The 18110-nt window shown below is 41.1% G+C and overlaps 1 protein-coding gene across 2 annotated transcripts; it reads left to right on the top strand.

Annotated features, from left to right (window-relative positions):
* The first annotated feature begins 363 nt into the window (after positions 1–363).
* tmem184a (transmembrane protein 184a) lies at positions 364–14731 on the top strand. Of its 2 annotated transcripts, XM_080524740.1 has the most exons (10): positions 402–452; positions 698–835; positions 1064–1294; positions 4560–4725; positions 6071–6161; positions 6610–6685; positions 10160–10251; positions 10569–10738; positions 10872–11069; positions 12976–14731. In XM_080524740.1, exons 3-10 carry the CDS (start codon positions 1064–1066, stop codon positions 13206–13208), a joined length of 1257 nt encoding a protein of 418 aa, XP_080380866.1. In that variant the 5' UTR covers positions 402–452; positions 698–835; the 3' UTR covers positions 13209–14731. The 2 variants fall into 2 exon arrangements, with proteins under 2 accessions (XP_080380867.1, XP_080380866.1); XM_080524741.1 differs by lacking the exons at positions 698–835; positions 1064–1294 and having other exon boundaries at positions 364–452.
* Positions 14732–18110: the final 3379 nt, after the last annotated feature.

Genomic DNA, 18110 nt, shown 5'->3' with positions numbered 1-18110 from the left:
TCTGTTTTCTGGTTGTACAGTAAATGTCAAGGGGGTGCATTACAGAAAAACAAATTACTGTATGTCAAATGAATGGGAAGTCCATGTATTGTGTCCAGAAATTACTTCAGAAAAATTTTATTGAATTCCAGTGTACCCTTATACAATATTGCCCAATGTACACAACATAATAAAGAAATATCTAACTTGTAGTAGGTTTCTCTTTTTTATAAAAGTAAAGAGATTTAACACACGTGTGTAAAACATGCTGCGATGATGTAGCCCTAGGGAAGTCTACTCACGTATTGTGCAATAACATTGACTGTACATCCCATGACGTCACATGATGATTACCCTACGTCGTGGATCACGTGACCTGCACCATCCTACCTGAACCTGCATGTTTACCTGAAGTTGGTCGGATTCGGAAGAGGAGTTTGATGAATAGGGACAATTATCTGAGAGGTTATGCGGTAGGCTAGTCATCTTTTGATTTGAACACCAATGATTTAAACAAACATACTTTGTAGTTTACTAGTAGTCTACTAAAATAACTTGCTCTATCTGATCTGGACTTCGACCTCTGATTACCTGTTTGCAACAAGGAAGTATTGAGATTCTCTGTTGGTGCGTTTGACGGGAAGCCATTTCATATGGCAACCTGCCTCACTGAAATTTGATACAAATTAAATGATTAAATCATTATTTTAATCCTTAGAGTGTAACTGTAAACATTCAGATTCAACGCAAGTGTTGGGAGTCAAGTGCAAGTTTCACCCTGCCGTTCCATCTTAAGGCGTTAATTTACTTTCTATGTGGATAAAGCGGAACGTAAAGGACAAACGAGATCAGCAAGGTAAGCTGCTACCAGGGACGTTTATCTCTGTCGGAACTTTTATTTATGGTCTAGATTTACTGGGAGGGGGTTTACTGTGTGCTTCTACATTCAGAACTCACAGCTGCTCTGATCAGGGATATATCACCTGCTCTATGAGCAATACCTTTGTGTGTTGTGAGGAAGTGTTCCTTTTTGTATGGTGTAAGTGTCCCACTTCCCTTAAACAGCATGTTTTTATTCTTTCAGATGAACAGCTCTTTGGAGGAGATGGGGCTGGATTCAGGAATCAACCAAAATGACTCTTTCATCCATCTTGCTGCCCCAATTCTGCCAGACAAGTCTGACATGTCCAACATGACTATCCTTCGAACAGGCAATGGGACAATCATAGAGAGCCAGATGTTTCTGAATACAACGGCTGCTCAAGCTCTGTCAGGGATCTTTGTGTGGTCAGCGCTGCTCATCACTTGCCATCAGGTGGGCTTCATATTCCTCGACTCTTGCTTTGATATTTAAATGCAAACAGCAGGTAATGGGAGCCAGGAGGGTGCCTCAGGTCCACTCCACCCTTGCCAGAAGACAAAAGCTCACTCCCAAGATAAACAATGTGGTGGTTTTCACTTTTACATTAGACCCAGTGTCAGATGAGGAATACCTACAGGCCCTCGTGCTTACAGCCACTCTATTCAAAAGCAAGACAGAGGATGAATTTCTTTTAATTTGCGCAGTTGATCCAGGACGTGGTTCTTCCTACCTTGTTATTATGTTGTTCCCATGACTGTGACTACCACATCGAATGGTATGAACAGCCCATGCTGATAAGAGCACAATGCAAACAGCAGTCATCGATTTATGGGCGTAGGTCTTATCACCAGGATTCAGAGTACATTAAGGGTTGTTTTTTTCTGTTACTGAGATTCACTGTATTTGAGAGACAATGGTGATAGCTTATCAAACCGCGGTTTCATGTGCATGTGTTATCAGCAGGAAGATTATGTTGATATAGAGGTCACATGTGTAGCATTGCCATAAAGGATAGTCATTTAATAATGTGATCCTATCAGCAGAGGACTCCTATTGTGTTTTGATGCTTCTCAGCAGTAGGGAAAGCTCTCATATTTTGCTGATCACCCGATAAACCTCAGTGCTGAATATGTCCATCCAACCTTCTCTGTATAGACAGGGAGGCCCCAGGGAATCCTTTTGTGTGTTTGCTTTGGTACTCAATGATTAGTCCAAAGATGCCATGTTTAACATGCATTTAGTGTATTCAATATACAGTATGTGCAGAGGTAGTATTGTAAACATCAGTTTAGTTTAGAGGTATATACAGTTATGGGCTATTTACAGTTATGAGCTATGTACAGTGAGGTAGTTTATGTACAGTATCTAATGTGCAGTGTAAAGTATAAAAGAAGCTATATCAAGAGATGTGAAATATACAGTATGCTCAACGGTAGCATCAACTTTTATGATTCAGCTTCATTGTACATCGTCATAACCTCAGTCCCCATTACTACTGCAAATAAACCCTTGCAAATGCAGGCAGGTATACCCCTGCCAGGTCATACCTTGTGTGTTAGATTCAAATTGTCTTTGAGAAAGACTAGGGTCTTGAAAAGAGAATTCTACCTCAGCCTTCTTGACTTTCCATTTAGTTAATGTGAATGTTAGTTTCTCTCAACTTTAGCATAATAACCCTGCAAAAATGGTTATGCAAACGATGTTTGTTTGAGGCATATCTGTTATGTAACTTGGATTGCAGAGATGGGTGTTCGGCCTACGAGAAATAATTCCTTTACGGCTTATGCTCTCCCTGTGCTACCCTCAGCGGTAGTTTGATTGCTTCAAAGCCTGACATCTTCCATGTGGGAAGCTAATACCTGTGGAAGCAAGTTTAGTTAATAACTAAAGACTGTGAACAAATAGCCCAGAATAAAGGCCATCCTCACCCTGTCAGAATAGTCACCCGGCATTCCATGATGTCCCTATTTTGTCTCTGAGCCTCAAAGTGCTGCACCCTCCATTAAAAACATGCTATTTACATACAATGTGTAGTAGTTGTGACCAGGAAACCTGTGGCAGGTTTGCGTAAGGCAAGCATATGCAAAGCTCAGGGATGATGATAAAACCGCCTTCAGGAGTGATTTTAGTATTCTGATGTACCATCTGATTTCCTCGAAAAAGATTGGTTCTGGAGAGTTGTCCCCACGTGCTGCATACTAATAATGCTGTTAGATTAGATTCTCACTGTATTTGGAAGATGCCTAGCTGTAGACGTTGTTTTGTAGACATTGTGTTACATATTTTCTCAGACAGGCTATACCTCCCAGCAAATTTGTGATCAATCAATCCATATGTTTTGTATGGCATTAGCATAATCAGTGCCTGGCCCTCTCACAGTGAGTGCTTGGCATAGAAGACGCACACAATGTTTTGGTCCAACCTGGATGTTTGGAGTCTCCCTGCTATCAGGGGAAGTGTTACAAGGTCAGTAAGAGTTATACTCCAGCACAGCCCAACTGAAATTAGCCTGGGCTGGAGCTGGATGTGGGCTACTGCTCAGCTGCAGTAGTATTGAGTCAGACTGGAGCCATTACCCAGGGCACATCTTTGTCTGGCTGTCAGGTCAGCATTATGGAGCCTGGAGGACCACAGCTTTTCCCTGCTATTCCGGGGAAATGGAGGACATCAGTCTGCAGCCTGCCGCACTTCACTTCTCAAGGGGGCCAAATATATCACGCTCCAGCCCTCAGTGGCCAAGCTTTAATGTGCAAGCTCTAATGGACATTTAATCATTTTGCATGCTCATGTGTGAGTGGTCCAGAACTCAAAATGCCATGGTGCACTGCTCAAAATGGATAGAATTGTAATACTCAACTGTGGCTATTGCTGGTATTTAAGATGGATAGGTAGATTATTTGCTTTTAGTTTCAATTGACATTGCCACACAAAATATTCAGGACTCACATGGAGGGGTTTATTGCAGTGTGTTCTGTGCAAACTCAATTCTATGGATGCTCTGAACTTTCATTCAACCCATGGCATTCGTGATCCATAAAATATAGATTATTTCTGTGCTGTTTAGCCTTCTGTGCTATGTCCTTAAACATGCTGTTGAATAGAAGAATTTAATCAAATGTAATAATCTGAAACAGTGCACAGTGCACCGCTTAACTTTTGCTTTTATCTGTCCCAAGTGTAAAAATGGCAAATGACATACTGTCGGTACAGAGTTTATCCTAAAACGCACACTCACTTTTCAGTCAAGCTCTTGACAGTTTTCCTTGGTCAGCAGAAAATGAATCTGCTCACCATGTTACCCCAAATCCACTGTGTGTGATCATTCAGAATTAAAATTCGTTCCCTCCCCTACCTCATTCTTACCTCTCGACCCCAATCTGCAGAGTGTGTCATATTTTTGGTATATTTTAATGAATAATGCATATATAATATATATATATATATACAGTATATAATAATGCATCGTATTCAAGTGCCTGTTGGTCCCTATGTGATGTGAAGCCAAATCTTGCCTTAAGAGGGTTCCAAAAGTACCCTTTACTCATTGTATACCCTTTTATATGTATTTAAATCACTGGCCCTTAACATAACTCATCAGGTTTAGCTAAATTATTCATAATGCCTGGTCTGCTAGCTACAATTGGGATTTGATTTCCTCAATGCTTGTTGTAATTTTTTTCTTCATATCTCTCTTGTATTGTTTGTGCTCCTCTTACAGATCTACACACACCTGAGATCTTACACCGTACCCAATGAGCAGCGCTACATCATTCGCATTCTCTTCATTGTGCCGATCTATGCCTTTGACTCCTGGCTCAGCCTGCTCTTCATCAGCAATGACCAGTACTATGTCTACTTTGACTCCATTCGAGACTGCTATGAAGGTACGGTAAACAAGTGCCGCCCCACCCTTCTCCTCCTCCAGGCAGTTGCCCCATATCTCACCCAACCCTGCTTACACAACGCCCTCATGACGGTCCCAGCTGTATGCACCTGTGAGAGAGTGTCAGTAGGCACAGTGGGAGTGCTCTGTCTGGGCAGTAATGTCTTTGGAGCTCCGATGAGTTTAGCAAACAAGAGGTGCTGGTATCTATCTGCCCCCCACATTCGATGGTGATAGGGATAGAGGCTAAAAGTAACTGACCAAACTTGTTTTTCTCACCTGTCAGTGCTTCCCTAGTGGGAGAGATTGCCTATTGTTCAAGGTGTCCGGTTTCCAGGGGGTGTTGTTTTCAGACCTGCCTCTTTCCTTTTTAGGGCTTAGTGGTTTTAGAATTATATTATTTGCAGAGAATGGTATGTATTTGAGTCTAGATTATTTTAATCAAAACGTTTATCTTTTATCTATTTAAAAGAGTTGTGGTTTTTTAATTCCAGTTTAACTGGAAATGTTCATCTATCTTGCAGCTATTCTTACCATTCAATTATTCATGTCCGAAAGATTGCACTTTGAATTGCCTTTCTTTAACAGTCATTATGTACTGAGGCAATAAGAAAAGACTGGAGTGCTTTCCCAGTGGAAGAGGTGAATCACATGAAAATGGATTGAGTGTAATTTGAGATAGAGAATTGTAAAACTTTTAGTATTTCACATCCATTATTCACTGGATGAATTTTGAATGTGGAGACAAGTTTGTGATTGGTGGAGATTTCTCTCTATGAACAGAAGTCTGACAAACTGTTGAACTGACTTCCCTTGGCTATGGCACAGCCACAGTGTAGAACTGTACCACACTGAGTAGACAGTGGACACCACCATCATTAGTTTAGTTTAAGCCCTCCTGAAATAGCAACAAAGGATTAGGAAGGGTGTTCAGGACAGCGAACATCTTAAACCGCTTAGTGTTAGAATGAAAACATTGTTTTTTAAATGTGATTGATTCCTTTTATATACAAAAAAGCTACGGTCTTATTGTTCTTAAAAATGAACAATTATCTTGTCTCAATAAAGGTCATATACAGTGTTATTAAAGCCTTATTTGATTCATTCTATTTGACCATTCTTGCTAAATCAGCACAAACTCAACAATTCTTTGTACATAGTGATAATTACATTGGAGTCAGATTATCAATATTATATGCTTTGCTATTCACAAAATATAGCCACAAGTCTCATCTTAACCTTAGCGTGGAAACTTTAACATTATTAATCCACTACAGTAAAGCATAGCATCACACTGTCCATTACATGATGACTGTGAGTAACTTTGTCCTCTCTCTTCATTACAGCATTTGTCATTTACAACTTCCTGAGCCTTTCCTTTGAGTACCTTGGGGGAGAGAGTGCAATCATGTCAGAGATCCGAGGGAAGCCCATTGAGTGAGTGCTCTCATTCCCATTCCCCCAGACAATGGAGACCTATTATTCTGTGGCTTAATACCACTGTCTGATACTACACAGAAGTCTGTTACAGAAGTGCTTTTCAAAAGACCCCACCCAGATTGTGTTGGTGTTGTGGTGTTTTTGTGTTGCAAATTTTAACATTACGATCAGGTTTTGGACAACATTATAATGCATGGGGCATCTATGCTACCACTCGGCACCTTAATAGCAAGCTGCCAGCAACTACTGTCTCTGTGCACTCGTCAAACCTGGAACAGTTAACACCACTCTTAGCCATGCATAATGAACTTTCACTTATAAGACCTCACTTGCATGAGTTTGAGAATAATATAAAATATTATTTTGAAAACCACGCAATTAAGTACACATTTAAAGCTCACATTTGTGACAACACTTATTATTATTTGTACTTCCTCTTTTTAAGGTCAAGTTGCCTGTATGGAACCTGCTGCTTGGTTGGAATTAGCTACTCTATCGGCTTTTTAAGATTCTGCAAGCAGGTGAGTTTCAGTCCTTTTCCTCACTGCCTACTAGGGTTGGGTACCGAAAATCGGTACCGGTAGGTACCGGTTACTTTACATTCGGTATATACCCGTACCGAATCGCAAAGGAGATTTCGGTGCCTCATTTCGGTACTTTTCTATCTCGCGACGTCACATCGCCTGTTAAATTTCCACTCAGTGAAAGCAGCGAGTACGGAAGGATAACGAGAAGGTTGCTAATAGCAACTTCCGCTAGCGGGTTGGCGTAACGCGACGCTCGACTTATGGGTGTGTTCCGTAAACTCGTTCTGGAATTCTGATCACCACTCGTGGAATGCCTTCTGTCCAATCAAATGACTTGCTCCCCTTATGACGTCGGGCCCAGTGTGCGCTGCGACGCTCTCAGAGCGAGTTTACGAACGCAAGCCTTTGATTGGACAGTGCACTCCAGGATTCGACGCGTCTGTTGATGACGTTGTGCGGATGTGTGGCTGCGTCTCTGCGAGGAGGACAACATGATCGGGGATCTCCTGATATTCGGGTACTGTCCTTATCCTACTACTGTGTCTGAAAAATCAATCGTCATGTCAGCATGGACCAGAGAGGGGGAGGGGAGTAGTAGTAGCTGAGCGGCAACAGAGTTTGGATTTTGACGAGGTGGAGGGCTCCAGTTTATCAGAGTTATATTTCCTCTTGGTTCTGGGGGCTATGCAGGCCTCTTCACTAGATCCCTTTTCTAAGAATATTCTGATGTCCTTGAGGGGCTGCCGAACAAGTGTGTACTCGTATTCGACATCAGTACCAACGATAGGCACCCCCAGCTTAATGGAGTCCCCAAGGCTCAGGAGTTTTATTTTCATTTATTTTAATTTGAGTGTATATTTAACTAATATATATTGTGCCTCAGCAATAAAAAAGTGAAAAGCTGTTTAATGTTGTCGACCGTGTTATTATTATATATATATGTCATTTAAAAAAATCAAAAGTACCGAATTAAGTACCGTTTTGGTACCGGTACCGTTTTTAAAGTATCGGTTAGGTACCGGTACCGGATAAAACCCAAACGGTACCCAACCCTACTGCCTACTAGATCCTCTCCCTTTTAGAAATAAATTAATGCAAAATATCGATGGATAGGCCTACATTAAAGGAAACCTATTATGCTTTTTTTCCACAAGTTAATGTAGGTCTTTGGAGTCTCCAAACATGTTTACATTTACATTACATTTTTGGCATTTAGCAGACGCCTTATTCCAAAGCGACTTACAATCAATACATTTGAATACTAAGCATGTGAATCAGCAATCCATCATTCGTTGCAGGAAGAGTAATCTAGCTCGGGCCCGGGGCCACTGATAGAAGGAAAAACCTTCTCCCTATCGCCTTCTACTAAAACTTTTTTTTTTTTTTTTTACTGGAGAAACTGAGAAACAGTACAAGGGGGGCAATAGAAGTTCTTAGGGACACAGTAGAGGGGAAAGCGGGTGTCTTTAGGAGACGTAGTGGTGAGGGTCGGAAGATTTCTCAGGAGGAGCAGTTAAGATGTAACCTGAAGAGATGGGTCTTCAGTCTACGACGGAAGATGGGTAGTGACTCTGCCGTTCTGACAGCCGTGGGGAGCTCATTCCACCAGCGGGGAGCCAGTGTTGTGAAGAGACGTGATCGGGCAGCCCGACTGCTGTGTAGAGGAGGTGGGGCCAGTCGGCCAGCCGAGGTGGAGGAGCGGAGTGAGCGGGCAGGGGTTTGGGGGGTTACCATTTCCTTCAGGTAGGCAGGGGCTGTCCCTTTAGCTGCCTGGTATGCAAGCACCAGGGTCTTGAATCTGATGCGAGCTGCTATCCGGAGCCAGTGCAGGGTGCGAAGGAGAGGGGTGACCTGCGAGTATTTGGGGAGGTTGAATACCAGCCGGGCAGCAGCATTCTGGATGAGCTGCAGAGGTCTAATGGCTGAAGCGGGGAGCCCAGCCAGGAGTACATTGCAGTAATCCAGGCGGGAGATGACCAGTGCCTGGGTCAAGAGTCATTGTCATTGAAGTTTTTTGCTGAAAATACCACACAGATTTGAATCTAAAGGCATTCTAGCATGCCTCTGTTTCAGTCCTTTTCTCAGCGGGCTGTTTCAAGGGTCGGGAAATCATCTGCGGTTTTCTGCGGATTTGCTGTGTGGCAGCATGGTGAAAAAACACGGTTCCCGGGTAATATAATTAAAAACCAAATATCCCAGTATTCCCCACAAAACAAGGAATCCAAAACCCTTTCAATGGAAACAATCGGACCTTGCGTTCGACAGTGACATGGAGATACACGCGAGTCGAGAAATCATCAACGGTTTTCTGCTGATTCGCTGTGTGGCAGTGCGGCGAAAAAACACACTGTTCCCGGGAGAATAGAATTAAAACAAAAACAAGGAATCCAAAACCATTTACATGGGATCGGAGTTCGAATGTAGCGGACGGATGAATACGGCGGGGGAAATGTTCAACACAGTGCCTGATTTAATACAATGGATGTCAATACTCGCCACTTTGATGCTCCCAATGTGACGTGAGGCCGAGAGACAAATCTGAATGGCTTGTTGAATCACATGTTTTCTGAAATACGCAGCCCACTGCAAATTTCACAGTTTCTGTGTTAGTAGGGTCATCAGAGAGCCAAATGTATAGCACAAGCACTGAAACAGTGAGTTTTCATAATATGGGTATAATGATCTTAAAAATTAAACCTCTATCATTTAGCTTTTTAATGGCTCGTCTATAGCGAAATGATAGCTGTTGTGAATTGACTGTCCACTTCCAGAGGATGGCATCCACTGGTTAGAAAAAGAAAACAAAAGCTTTCTGAAACAGGTGAAAGAAGCATGGGCATAAACACAGAGCAGTAATATGAGCTGTCAGCCTGGAGCAGAGTATCTTTGGATGCTGCATGTGCTTTGAGTCCAACATTGATGGAAATTGGATCTGAGAGGAATGCAAACTGTGAAAAGACGATGAAATTAATATTTCTGTTAGGAAAAGGAGGTGATAAACACTTGGCACGCTCTGACAGGACTCCGACGTGGGGTGTTTTCGAAGCACAACCTTGTTGTTCCCTCTGGTGGTGAACTTGTGGATGAACAGATATTGTCCTCTCTGTGAGAGGACAAGATCAATACATTTGATTACCTGGGGGTTTCAGGAAGAGGACTTGTGATACAAAGCACAAGCCTGTACTACTGAGGTTACTACATTATTTCACATTCAAGGTCGGCGGATGACCACTAGGAGAACTAGTAACCTTTGAAACCTTAGGGGACTTTAACATGACCTTTTTTCCTTCTACATCGCTTTGGCATAATCACAATCAATGCATGCCACAGATTTAGGTTTTTAAATTACGACCCATAAAGACTTTTCAGATCCAACAACCGTTATGATGTAGCTGTCAAATGCATCATTCATTAAATTGTATGTGTGTTTATTGGGTGTCTCATCTCATCCTGTATTGTGTCATTTAGGCAACTCTTCAGTTCTGTGTCGTCAAACCCATCATGGCCGTCATCACCATCCTCTTGCAAGCCTTTGGCAAATACCATGATGGAGATTTTAAGTGAGCAGATATTTTCAGTCATATCATTTCACACATTGATATTTCCTTCCATCTGTTTGTTTGATATAAGGTTCATCCTTCCCATACTTGTACATCCAATAGCTTAATGAGTTTTTACATTTCACATGAAACATGGAATGGTTAAAATTTAAAGATCCAAGCATGTGTCAATATTAAGCAGGCCATGTGCTGATACTGTGACATTGAGTAACACGTATAGTTCTGCAGACCATAACAAAGCCTGCCAGAATAAATGTGGTACGGTGAATATAGATCTCCCACTAATGTCAATGCCTGCATCCTGTTCCCCTGTGCAGTGTGAATGGAGGATACCTCTACATCACCATCATCTACAACTTCTCTGTCAGCCTGGCCCTCTACGCTCTCTTCCTCTTCTTCTTTGCTACCAGTGACCTGCTGAGGCCATATGAACCTGTGCTCAAGTTCCTCACCATCAAATCTGTGATCTTCCTGTCTTTCTGGCAAGGCAAGTTGGTCCCTTTACTTGCCTTCGTTAAATAGTATTGTTTAATGTCCCAATGGTAATTGGAACTGAACTCAATCTACCATTGACTCTCAGGTTTAATTAATTTGAGTTAACTATTGTTGTTGTTGTTTAGGTATGTTGCTGGCAATCCTGGAACGCTGTGGGGTCATCCCTAATGCGTTGTTCATCGACGGCCAAGAAGTTGGTGCTGGCACAGTGGCGGCAGGCTGGCAGAACTTCATCATCTGCATCGAGATGTTCTTTGCTGCCATTGCCCTCCGCTATGCCTTCACCTGCACTGTGTACCAGGAGAAAAAGAACGACATACCAGGTAGCGGCACCAGCACCCATCCACTGAGAGAGGAGGTGCAGCTCAGGCTGCTGAAAGGGTCCTTTTCGTTTACCACCAGAAATATACTTATATCATAGCTAATGGTCCTGTCTCCCCTCAGAATATGTTAGCTCGCATACACATGCAAAATGACAACACTTTTTTCTACAATCTCATTAGATACATCATGAGCAAGAAATAGTTGACACTCAATTAAAGCCATATGTATTTTTGATCATATCCTTAAGTGTCTGAAACATATTATGAAGCCAGAATATAGTCTATATAATGTGAGGTCATTACGGTCACACTGGCCAGTGACAATGCAGTTCTCTGTCACATTCACAGCTTGTTAAGAGGCACAGTAAAATGTACAGAGTGAACAGTGTTCCAGTCATGTCTGAGGTCAGCAGAGGGTGCTTCAGTCATCAGGGTATATATCATTACTCATGGCTCAGAGAACAGTTGCTAGCACAGCACAGTATAGGAAGATGAAGAGGTTTCATATGCCCTCTCTGCACTCAATAGCAGGCAGATGGAGGTATCCTGCTGACGTCATCACTGTTCACATAAGTCTAAGACAAATGGAGACCCAGGGAAAAGCCTTCTGCAGAGATATCAATCATTCCAACGTGTTCTTTCCCACATTGGTAATCCCTCTGGCCTTCAGCTACAAGGCGTGCAGGCAGGAAGAGAATTGCTAAGTGCTGATAAAGTGTGAAATGTTTCCATCTCCATTTCATTTGACCGGTAAAAGGATTTTCTTCATCTTGCAGCAAGATCAAAAGAATCTCATGACAAAACAAATTGGTGATTTTCCTTGTTTGGTATTCTTCATGCTTGCACAGAAAATGCATTATTCATTTTCCATATTTGCTATTCATTTTAAAGCTATGATAATGTGCCTGCAGAAATTTAAACAGCAACTTAGATTCTTATTGTGATCCAAACACCTGATGAAATGCATCTGAAAGCTAGACTATTCTCTGAAGAATGTTCAGATATGGTTTTGAATGTGTGATTTTTCTTCTCAAAGGGAGGCATGGTATTTTTTAAAGACCCATTGTTACAGTACATTATTAGGTATTGTTTTGTACAAATGCAAGGGTCGTGATTCTTTGACTGTATTTAAATCTCCTGAACCTAAATGATAACCATTTAGAATCTTTTGCCTTTGTAGCTCCTGATTTTAAGGTTAGAGAGTTAGAGACACATAACAACCCCCACACTGTCCCCAGTCCTTGGATGGAAATGTCAGCAGTGTATGAAAGTGTTTTCTCCTGTGGTGGTTTGATAGGCTGACATGCCTCCAGGCTGTCCTTTTCCAAGCCTGTCTGAGCAGGCCAGCTGTGAGGAGAAGCTTAGGAGAGCATGCCTAACCGTATCTCTGACCCTGAAGCTCACGTAACCCGCCCACAGCGCCTCCCTTCCAGAGACCTGGCCCAGACTGCACTGCCACTGACCCTGAAACAGAAGGCTGTTGTCGGCCTCACCACGGCCCAGGCGCTCCCTGGGCCATACTTAAGACGCCCTGGTATTACAGGGGCAAGTGCAGCCGGCCGCCAGCTGGAGTACAGGGAGCTGAGCTTGAAGGCAGAATATTCCGGGCTCGAGGGCGAGAGGAAGCATCTTCACTCCCACTAATACTCCTTCCCTGTCAGCTCTCTCCATTCTCTCATTCATCAACACAGCAGAGGGGAATACTAACTAGAGGCTTTCATAATGGTTGGGCACTGGGAACGACATCCTCAGAAAATGTTGTTTGCACTACTTTGTTGCCTGTAATTATATTCTGGAATGAGTCGGCCCCTCATTAAGTACATTTAGTACACTTACTTGTAGGTTGTTGAAAGCGTTGCTCTGTATTTACTAGTCTGTGGGTGTGTTATCTTGTCTCGTTCTTCAGACAACAACGCTCCCATGCAGAGCATCTCCAGTGGTCTGAAGGAGACCATGAACCCTGGTGATATCGTACAGGATGCCATCCACAACTTTTCCCCAGCCTACCAGCAGTACGCCCAGCAGTCTACCCAGGAGGTGGTGCAGCCTACACAGAATGGCAAGGCAGGCCCAGGCAGCAGCAAGAGCTCCAAGAAGTCTGACAAAATCATGCTGATCACCTCTGACGATGAGTTCTAGACAGTCGTCCCTCATCAGTATCCATCCTTGTGTTTGTTTCCTGGCTGCCACCCCAATCAAACACTTGTGCAGCAGATCCCCATGTTAGAACTGGAATCCATCTGTGTGGTTAATTTGTATATTATTTCATCTCAGTTTTTACAATGAACTCTTAACAACAGTCCTGTTATAATGGATAATTCCTGCAGATAGGATCACAAGGTGGCTGGAATGAAGATTTGTTTAAATAAGCTTGTATGTGAATATGATGGCGTTTCTGCTTCACTATGATACCAGAGGAAAATGGATTTTGCTGAACCATGTCAGGAAAGGCTGGACCTATGCAAAGTCTTTCTCAGTGATGTCCTGATCTTGATTGTGTCTCAGTTGTAGCAGTGAATGAGATCTCTGGCCACTGAAGTGTGTACTCCTCTGATTCATGTAACTTTCAAAGAGGGGTAGATTAATGTGTGACTTCAGGAGGGAACCCAGGAAGTAGCCACTGGCTGGGACTGCCACTTCAGGGACCATCTTTTGCGTTTGCTTGTTTGAAGTATTTGCCCAGCAGTCCGCTGTTGGGTCTCCTGATGAATGGAAGGATTCTTTTCAAAGACACACTGGCTTTGGAGCAGGCACTTCAAACTGTAGATTCAAGCACTTTGAAATCCTTTGTATCTAACATGCCATGAACAAATTGGAGGATAAGCCCAGCTCCCACCAATTGAAGAGTTGTGGTATTCTCATTCATTTTCTCAGCATGCATTTTATTTGTATAATTCAGCAGAGCTACACAGTGGTTTAAAAAAAATAATAATAAAAAAAAAATCTAAAATATAGCCCAACATCTGCAGTATTGTTAATATGTTTATACATTTTTAATTTCTCATGTTAATATTGTGGTTCCTGTTCTGATTCACTGAAGAATAAATGTGCAAAGCAATTGGTTTAATATTAAATTAATTAATGTGATTTGACAATCTTTTAAAAACGTTTAAAACATGTTCAGCTTATGAATTGCTACATTATGTAAACAGTGTGTAGTATCGCAGTAGTATCAATGTGTTTGAAGTGATTTCTGCAAACCAGTTTGATTGGTTGGTTTAGAATAGATGTTAAGAATAGAGGTTTAGAATAAAATTAAAATAATTAAACTAAAATGTACAATAGTTTGGTTTTAAGTCAATTGAACATAGTGTGTCTTTGGTTTTGTTTGTTAGTTTCAGGTTAAATAGCATGTTTTGGTATGTACCGTAGGTGTGTCATCGAGGGGCATCAATCTACCCATTTACAATCAATACCATGAAGTATAAGGAAAGTGCAATCTGGTTTTGCATTTATGGAATGTAAATGAAGTTCATGTAATTGTTCCCTCTTGATACTGTATCCTCTTGTGCCAATGATTGCTGCCTTACAGGGAAAAAAGAGACATGTAGGATTGGGTACACATTTATCATGAAATGATCATGTAGTGTTATCACTGTCCATCATGAAATAGTAGATTTATATTTGGTTGCAGATTTGACTTTGTGATGCATCAAGCCACATTTTGCACACAAAAAAAATATGTAAATGTAAAATAAACTATTGATAGTATGTGACATACTGTATGTACTTTCATATTCTGCTTCACCATGAGCCTATAGATAAGCCATCATTATCCTGCAATTTAAACGAACAATTGTTGTAATGAGAAAAAAAGCTTTATTTAAAAGTACAAAAACAGACACAGCAGACTTCTATTTACAGGAATAATTTACCTCCTTATTTTAAATCGGAACAGAAACAAACAATGGTATTTTATTTGTACATGAGGGTAGTTCATTGAGGAAACATGTAAATAAAATAATTTAGATGTTGAAAATAAAATTACAGAAAAAAATAAATATTGAAGTTCAAATAAAATACGAGCGAGCAGAGTAATAATGACATAAGTCATGAAGGGTACAGGTTCTCTTCAAAGTTTTGCTGCTTCATTATTGTCCTTATTTACAGTCACCATTGGCTATTAAGCAGTATAGAACTATTCATTATGCCTCAGAACGACCACTCACTAGACTAGATCTAGTTTTGTTGTGGCTCTACTATAAAACTGGAAATCCCATTCATGTTGAAAGTCTGCACCAACTGATATCATAGCAAACCACTGCGTGATACAAGGTAAGACTGGGTGGAAATATGACATCCATCATATTATACATATCATTCTTTCACCCATTACCTTGAAATTCAATCTTAAATGTTGACGTATACAAAGTAATAATTTCGAGCAGCGTACTTTATATGTCATGGAGCTTTTATGAATTTATCGGCAAATCTGCTGAACATAGAACATACAGGTACAATTTCCTATGTGCGTTCAAGGTAGATAGCTTTTAGGACTGACAAAGCAATATGTAAAAATTTGTAGTTGAAACATAGATATATACTTGGGTGAAAAATATACAATAACTTAACCTCACCAGCCTAAAAGACCACATACAGCAAAAATACAAGACAACAATAAAAAATAAAAAATAAGTACCCACTTAGTTCAAAATCCATAAACCCAATTTCTTTAAGGTTGCATTGTAATTGTCCACACTGTATAAAGAAGATGCTATTACCTACTGCAGAAATGTCTAGCACTCAGATAGCCCAGTGCTCTATGCAGAGAACATTAATTACCATCCCCTGTCAGTCAATCTATCCATTAATGCTCTGACTGTGACCCTACTATAACAGTCTGTGGCCTTTTATTAATAGAAAGTGCAGACTGATTACACAGTCACATGATGTTATGGAAGAGCATGCTTGCCATTACTTCCATACCCTGTCTCCAAATAGAGCTACAGAAGATGGGTATGAGCCTTTACAAGTGAGTTTCAAAACAATTAGGGAGAAAATGCAACTTTCAGTACATTTAATTCACCTATTTTCAGGTTTGGCCTTGATCTTTACACAAAAATATACTTTTTGCACTTATGTAATGACTTCTACAGTACAGTATTCTGTCTGTGGTTGGAACGGTAATCTATGTAACTGAAAGCAACACAACTGCCATGGGTCTTTGCATTTCATATCCAATTGGGTCTCCATAACAATTTTGGTAAACTTTCTGCCTGTTCACAGCATTTATAAAGACTGCCACCAGAGGTCATTGTTAAGCTCAGATAAGGGGGTTATTTAGTAGGTTTATTTGCTTTAACCATAGCATCATCATCATCAACTAAAACCATTTAAAATGCTTAGTCAGCCTAATCAAGCTCAGCAATGTGACATAAGCTGCCTTTCTTAGAGAAGCATGTATACACACATGGCAATTACACAAGTTCCTTATTTTCATCTACCCACTACACCTATTCAAAGAACACAGACAGTCATTAAACTGTAAACACAGACAGTCTAATTTGTGGACTAACTGAGGGTAATGGGCAGGAAAAAAATATTAGCTGGGCCTAAAAGGGTAAAATACAATTATAAAGTCAGCAGAGTGGATTCCTTATGATATACTGTAAGTGAAAGATAACTATCCTGCTGAGATCAGTAAATACAAATCAAAAGAGGTTTGACTTTAGATAATGATTACAGGATCACACCACTCCCAGAATATTTAATGTCCCCATAACAAAGACACAATTATAGAAAAATACAAATATATAAATCAATAAAACAACTAAATATCAGAAGGAAAACAAAAATGGTGTAACAACATATAAACCAAATGAAAATACAAAATGAGAATGATAAGAGCACAGCAATGGCCCCGCTTGAAAACGCAGAGGGCCACACAGCAGCGAAGTCCCCCACAGTACTCTTTGCAGCTTTGAAACAGGGGCAGAGGAACAGTCATGTCCACTTGGGTAAGAGAACACTGAGATTGGCAAACTCTAAACTAACTTTGATGATAAGGGATGAAATGGAAATATATATATATATATATATATTAAAAAATATACAGTCATGGCCAAAAGTATTGGCACCCCTGTACTAGCAGAGGAAAAAAAGCCAAATATGATATCATTCCAACATAACTCCAAAAATGGACTGGACAAGATTATTGGCAACTTAATATTTGGTAGCACACCCTTTCGAAAAAATAACTGAAATCAATTGCTTCCTGTAACCATGAATGAGTTTCTTACACCTGTCTACTGGAATTTTGGGCTACTCTTCTTTTTCTAACTGCTTCAGGTCGCTCACATCTGAAGGGTGCCTTCTCTCAACTGCTGTTTTGAGATCCCTCCATGGGTGTTCTACGGGATTTAGATCTGGACTCATTGCTGGCCACTTCAGAACTCTCCAGCACTTAAACCATTTCTGTTTGCTTTTTGAAGTATGCTTTGGGTCATTATCCTGCTGGAAGACCCATGACCTCTGACGGAGACCCAGCTTTCTGACACTGGGCCCTATATTCACCCCAAAATTATTTGGTAGTCTTCAGATTAAATGACACCATGCACAGTCAAGGCATCTGGTGCCAGAAGCAGCAAAGCCACCCCAAAACATCTGTGAACCTCCAGCATGTTTGACTGTGTACTTTACCAAAAAGCTCTATTTTGGTCTCATCTGTCCACGGGACGTTCTCCTAGAATGATTTTGGATCCCCAGGTAAGTTTTGGCAAAGTCTCTGTGTCAACAGTGGGGTCCTCCTGGGTCTCCTACCATAGCGTCCCATTTCATTCAGATTGCGACAGATAGTACGAGCTGATACTGTTGTCCCCTGTCTGTAGGTCAGCTTGAATTTGTTTGGAAGTTGATTGAGGTTTTTTATCCACCATTCCAACAATCCTTCGTTGCAATCTTTTTATAAATGTTTCTCTTCCATCCACGTCTAGGGAGGTTAGCTACAGTGCCATGTGCTGTAAACGTCTTGATGACGTTGTGGACACAGGAACATTAAAATCTCTGGATTTTTAATCCAGACTTGTAGCCTTGAGATTGTCC

The sequence above is a fragment of the Nansenia antarctica genome (genome assembly GCF_963989245.1).
Source record: "Nansenia antarctica genome assembly, chromosome: 2".
NCBI classification, from domain to species: domain Eukaryota; kingdom Metazoa; phylum Chordata; class Actinopteri; order Argentiniformes; family Microstomatidae; genus Nansenia; species Nansenia antarctica.
This window is presented reverse-complemented; position numbering and strand designations above follow the sequence as displayed.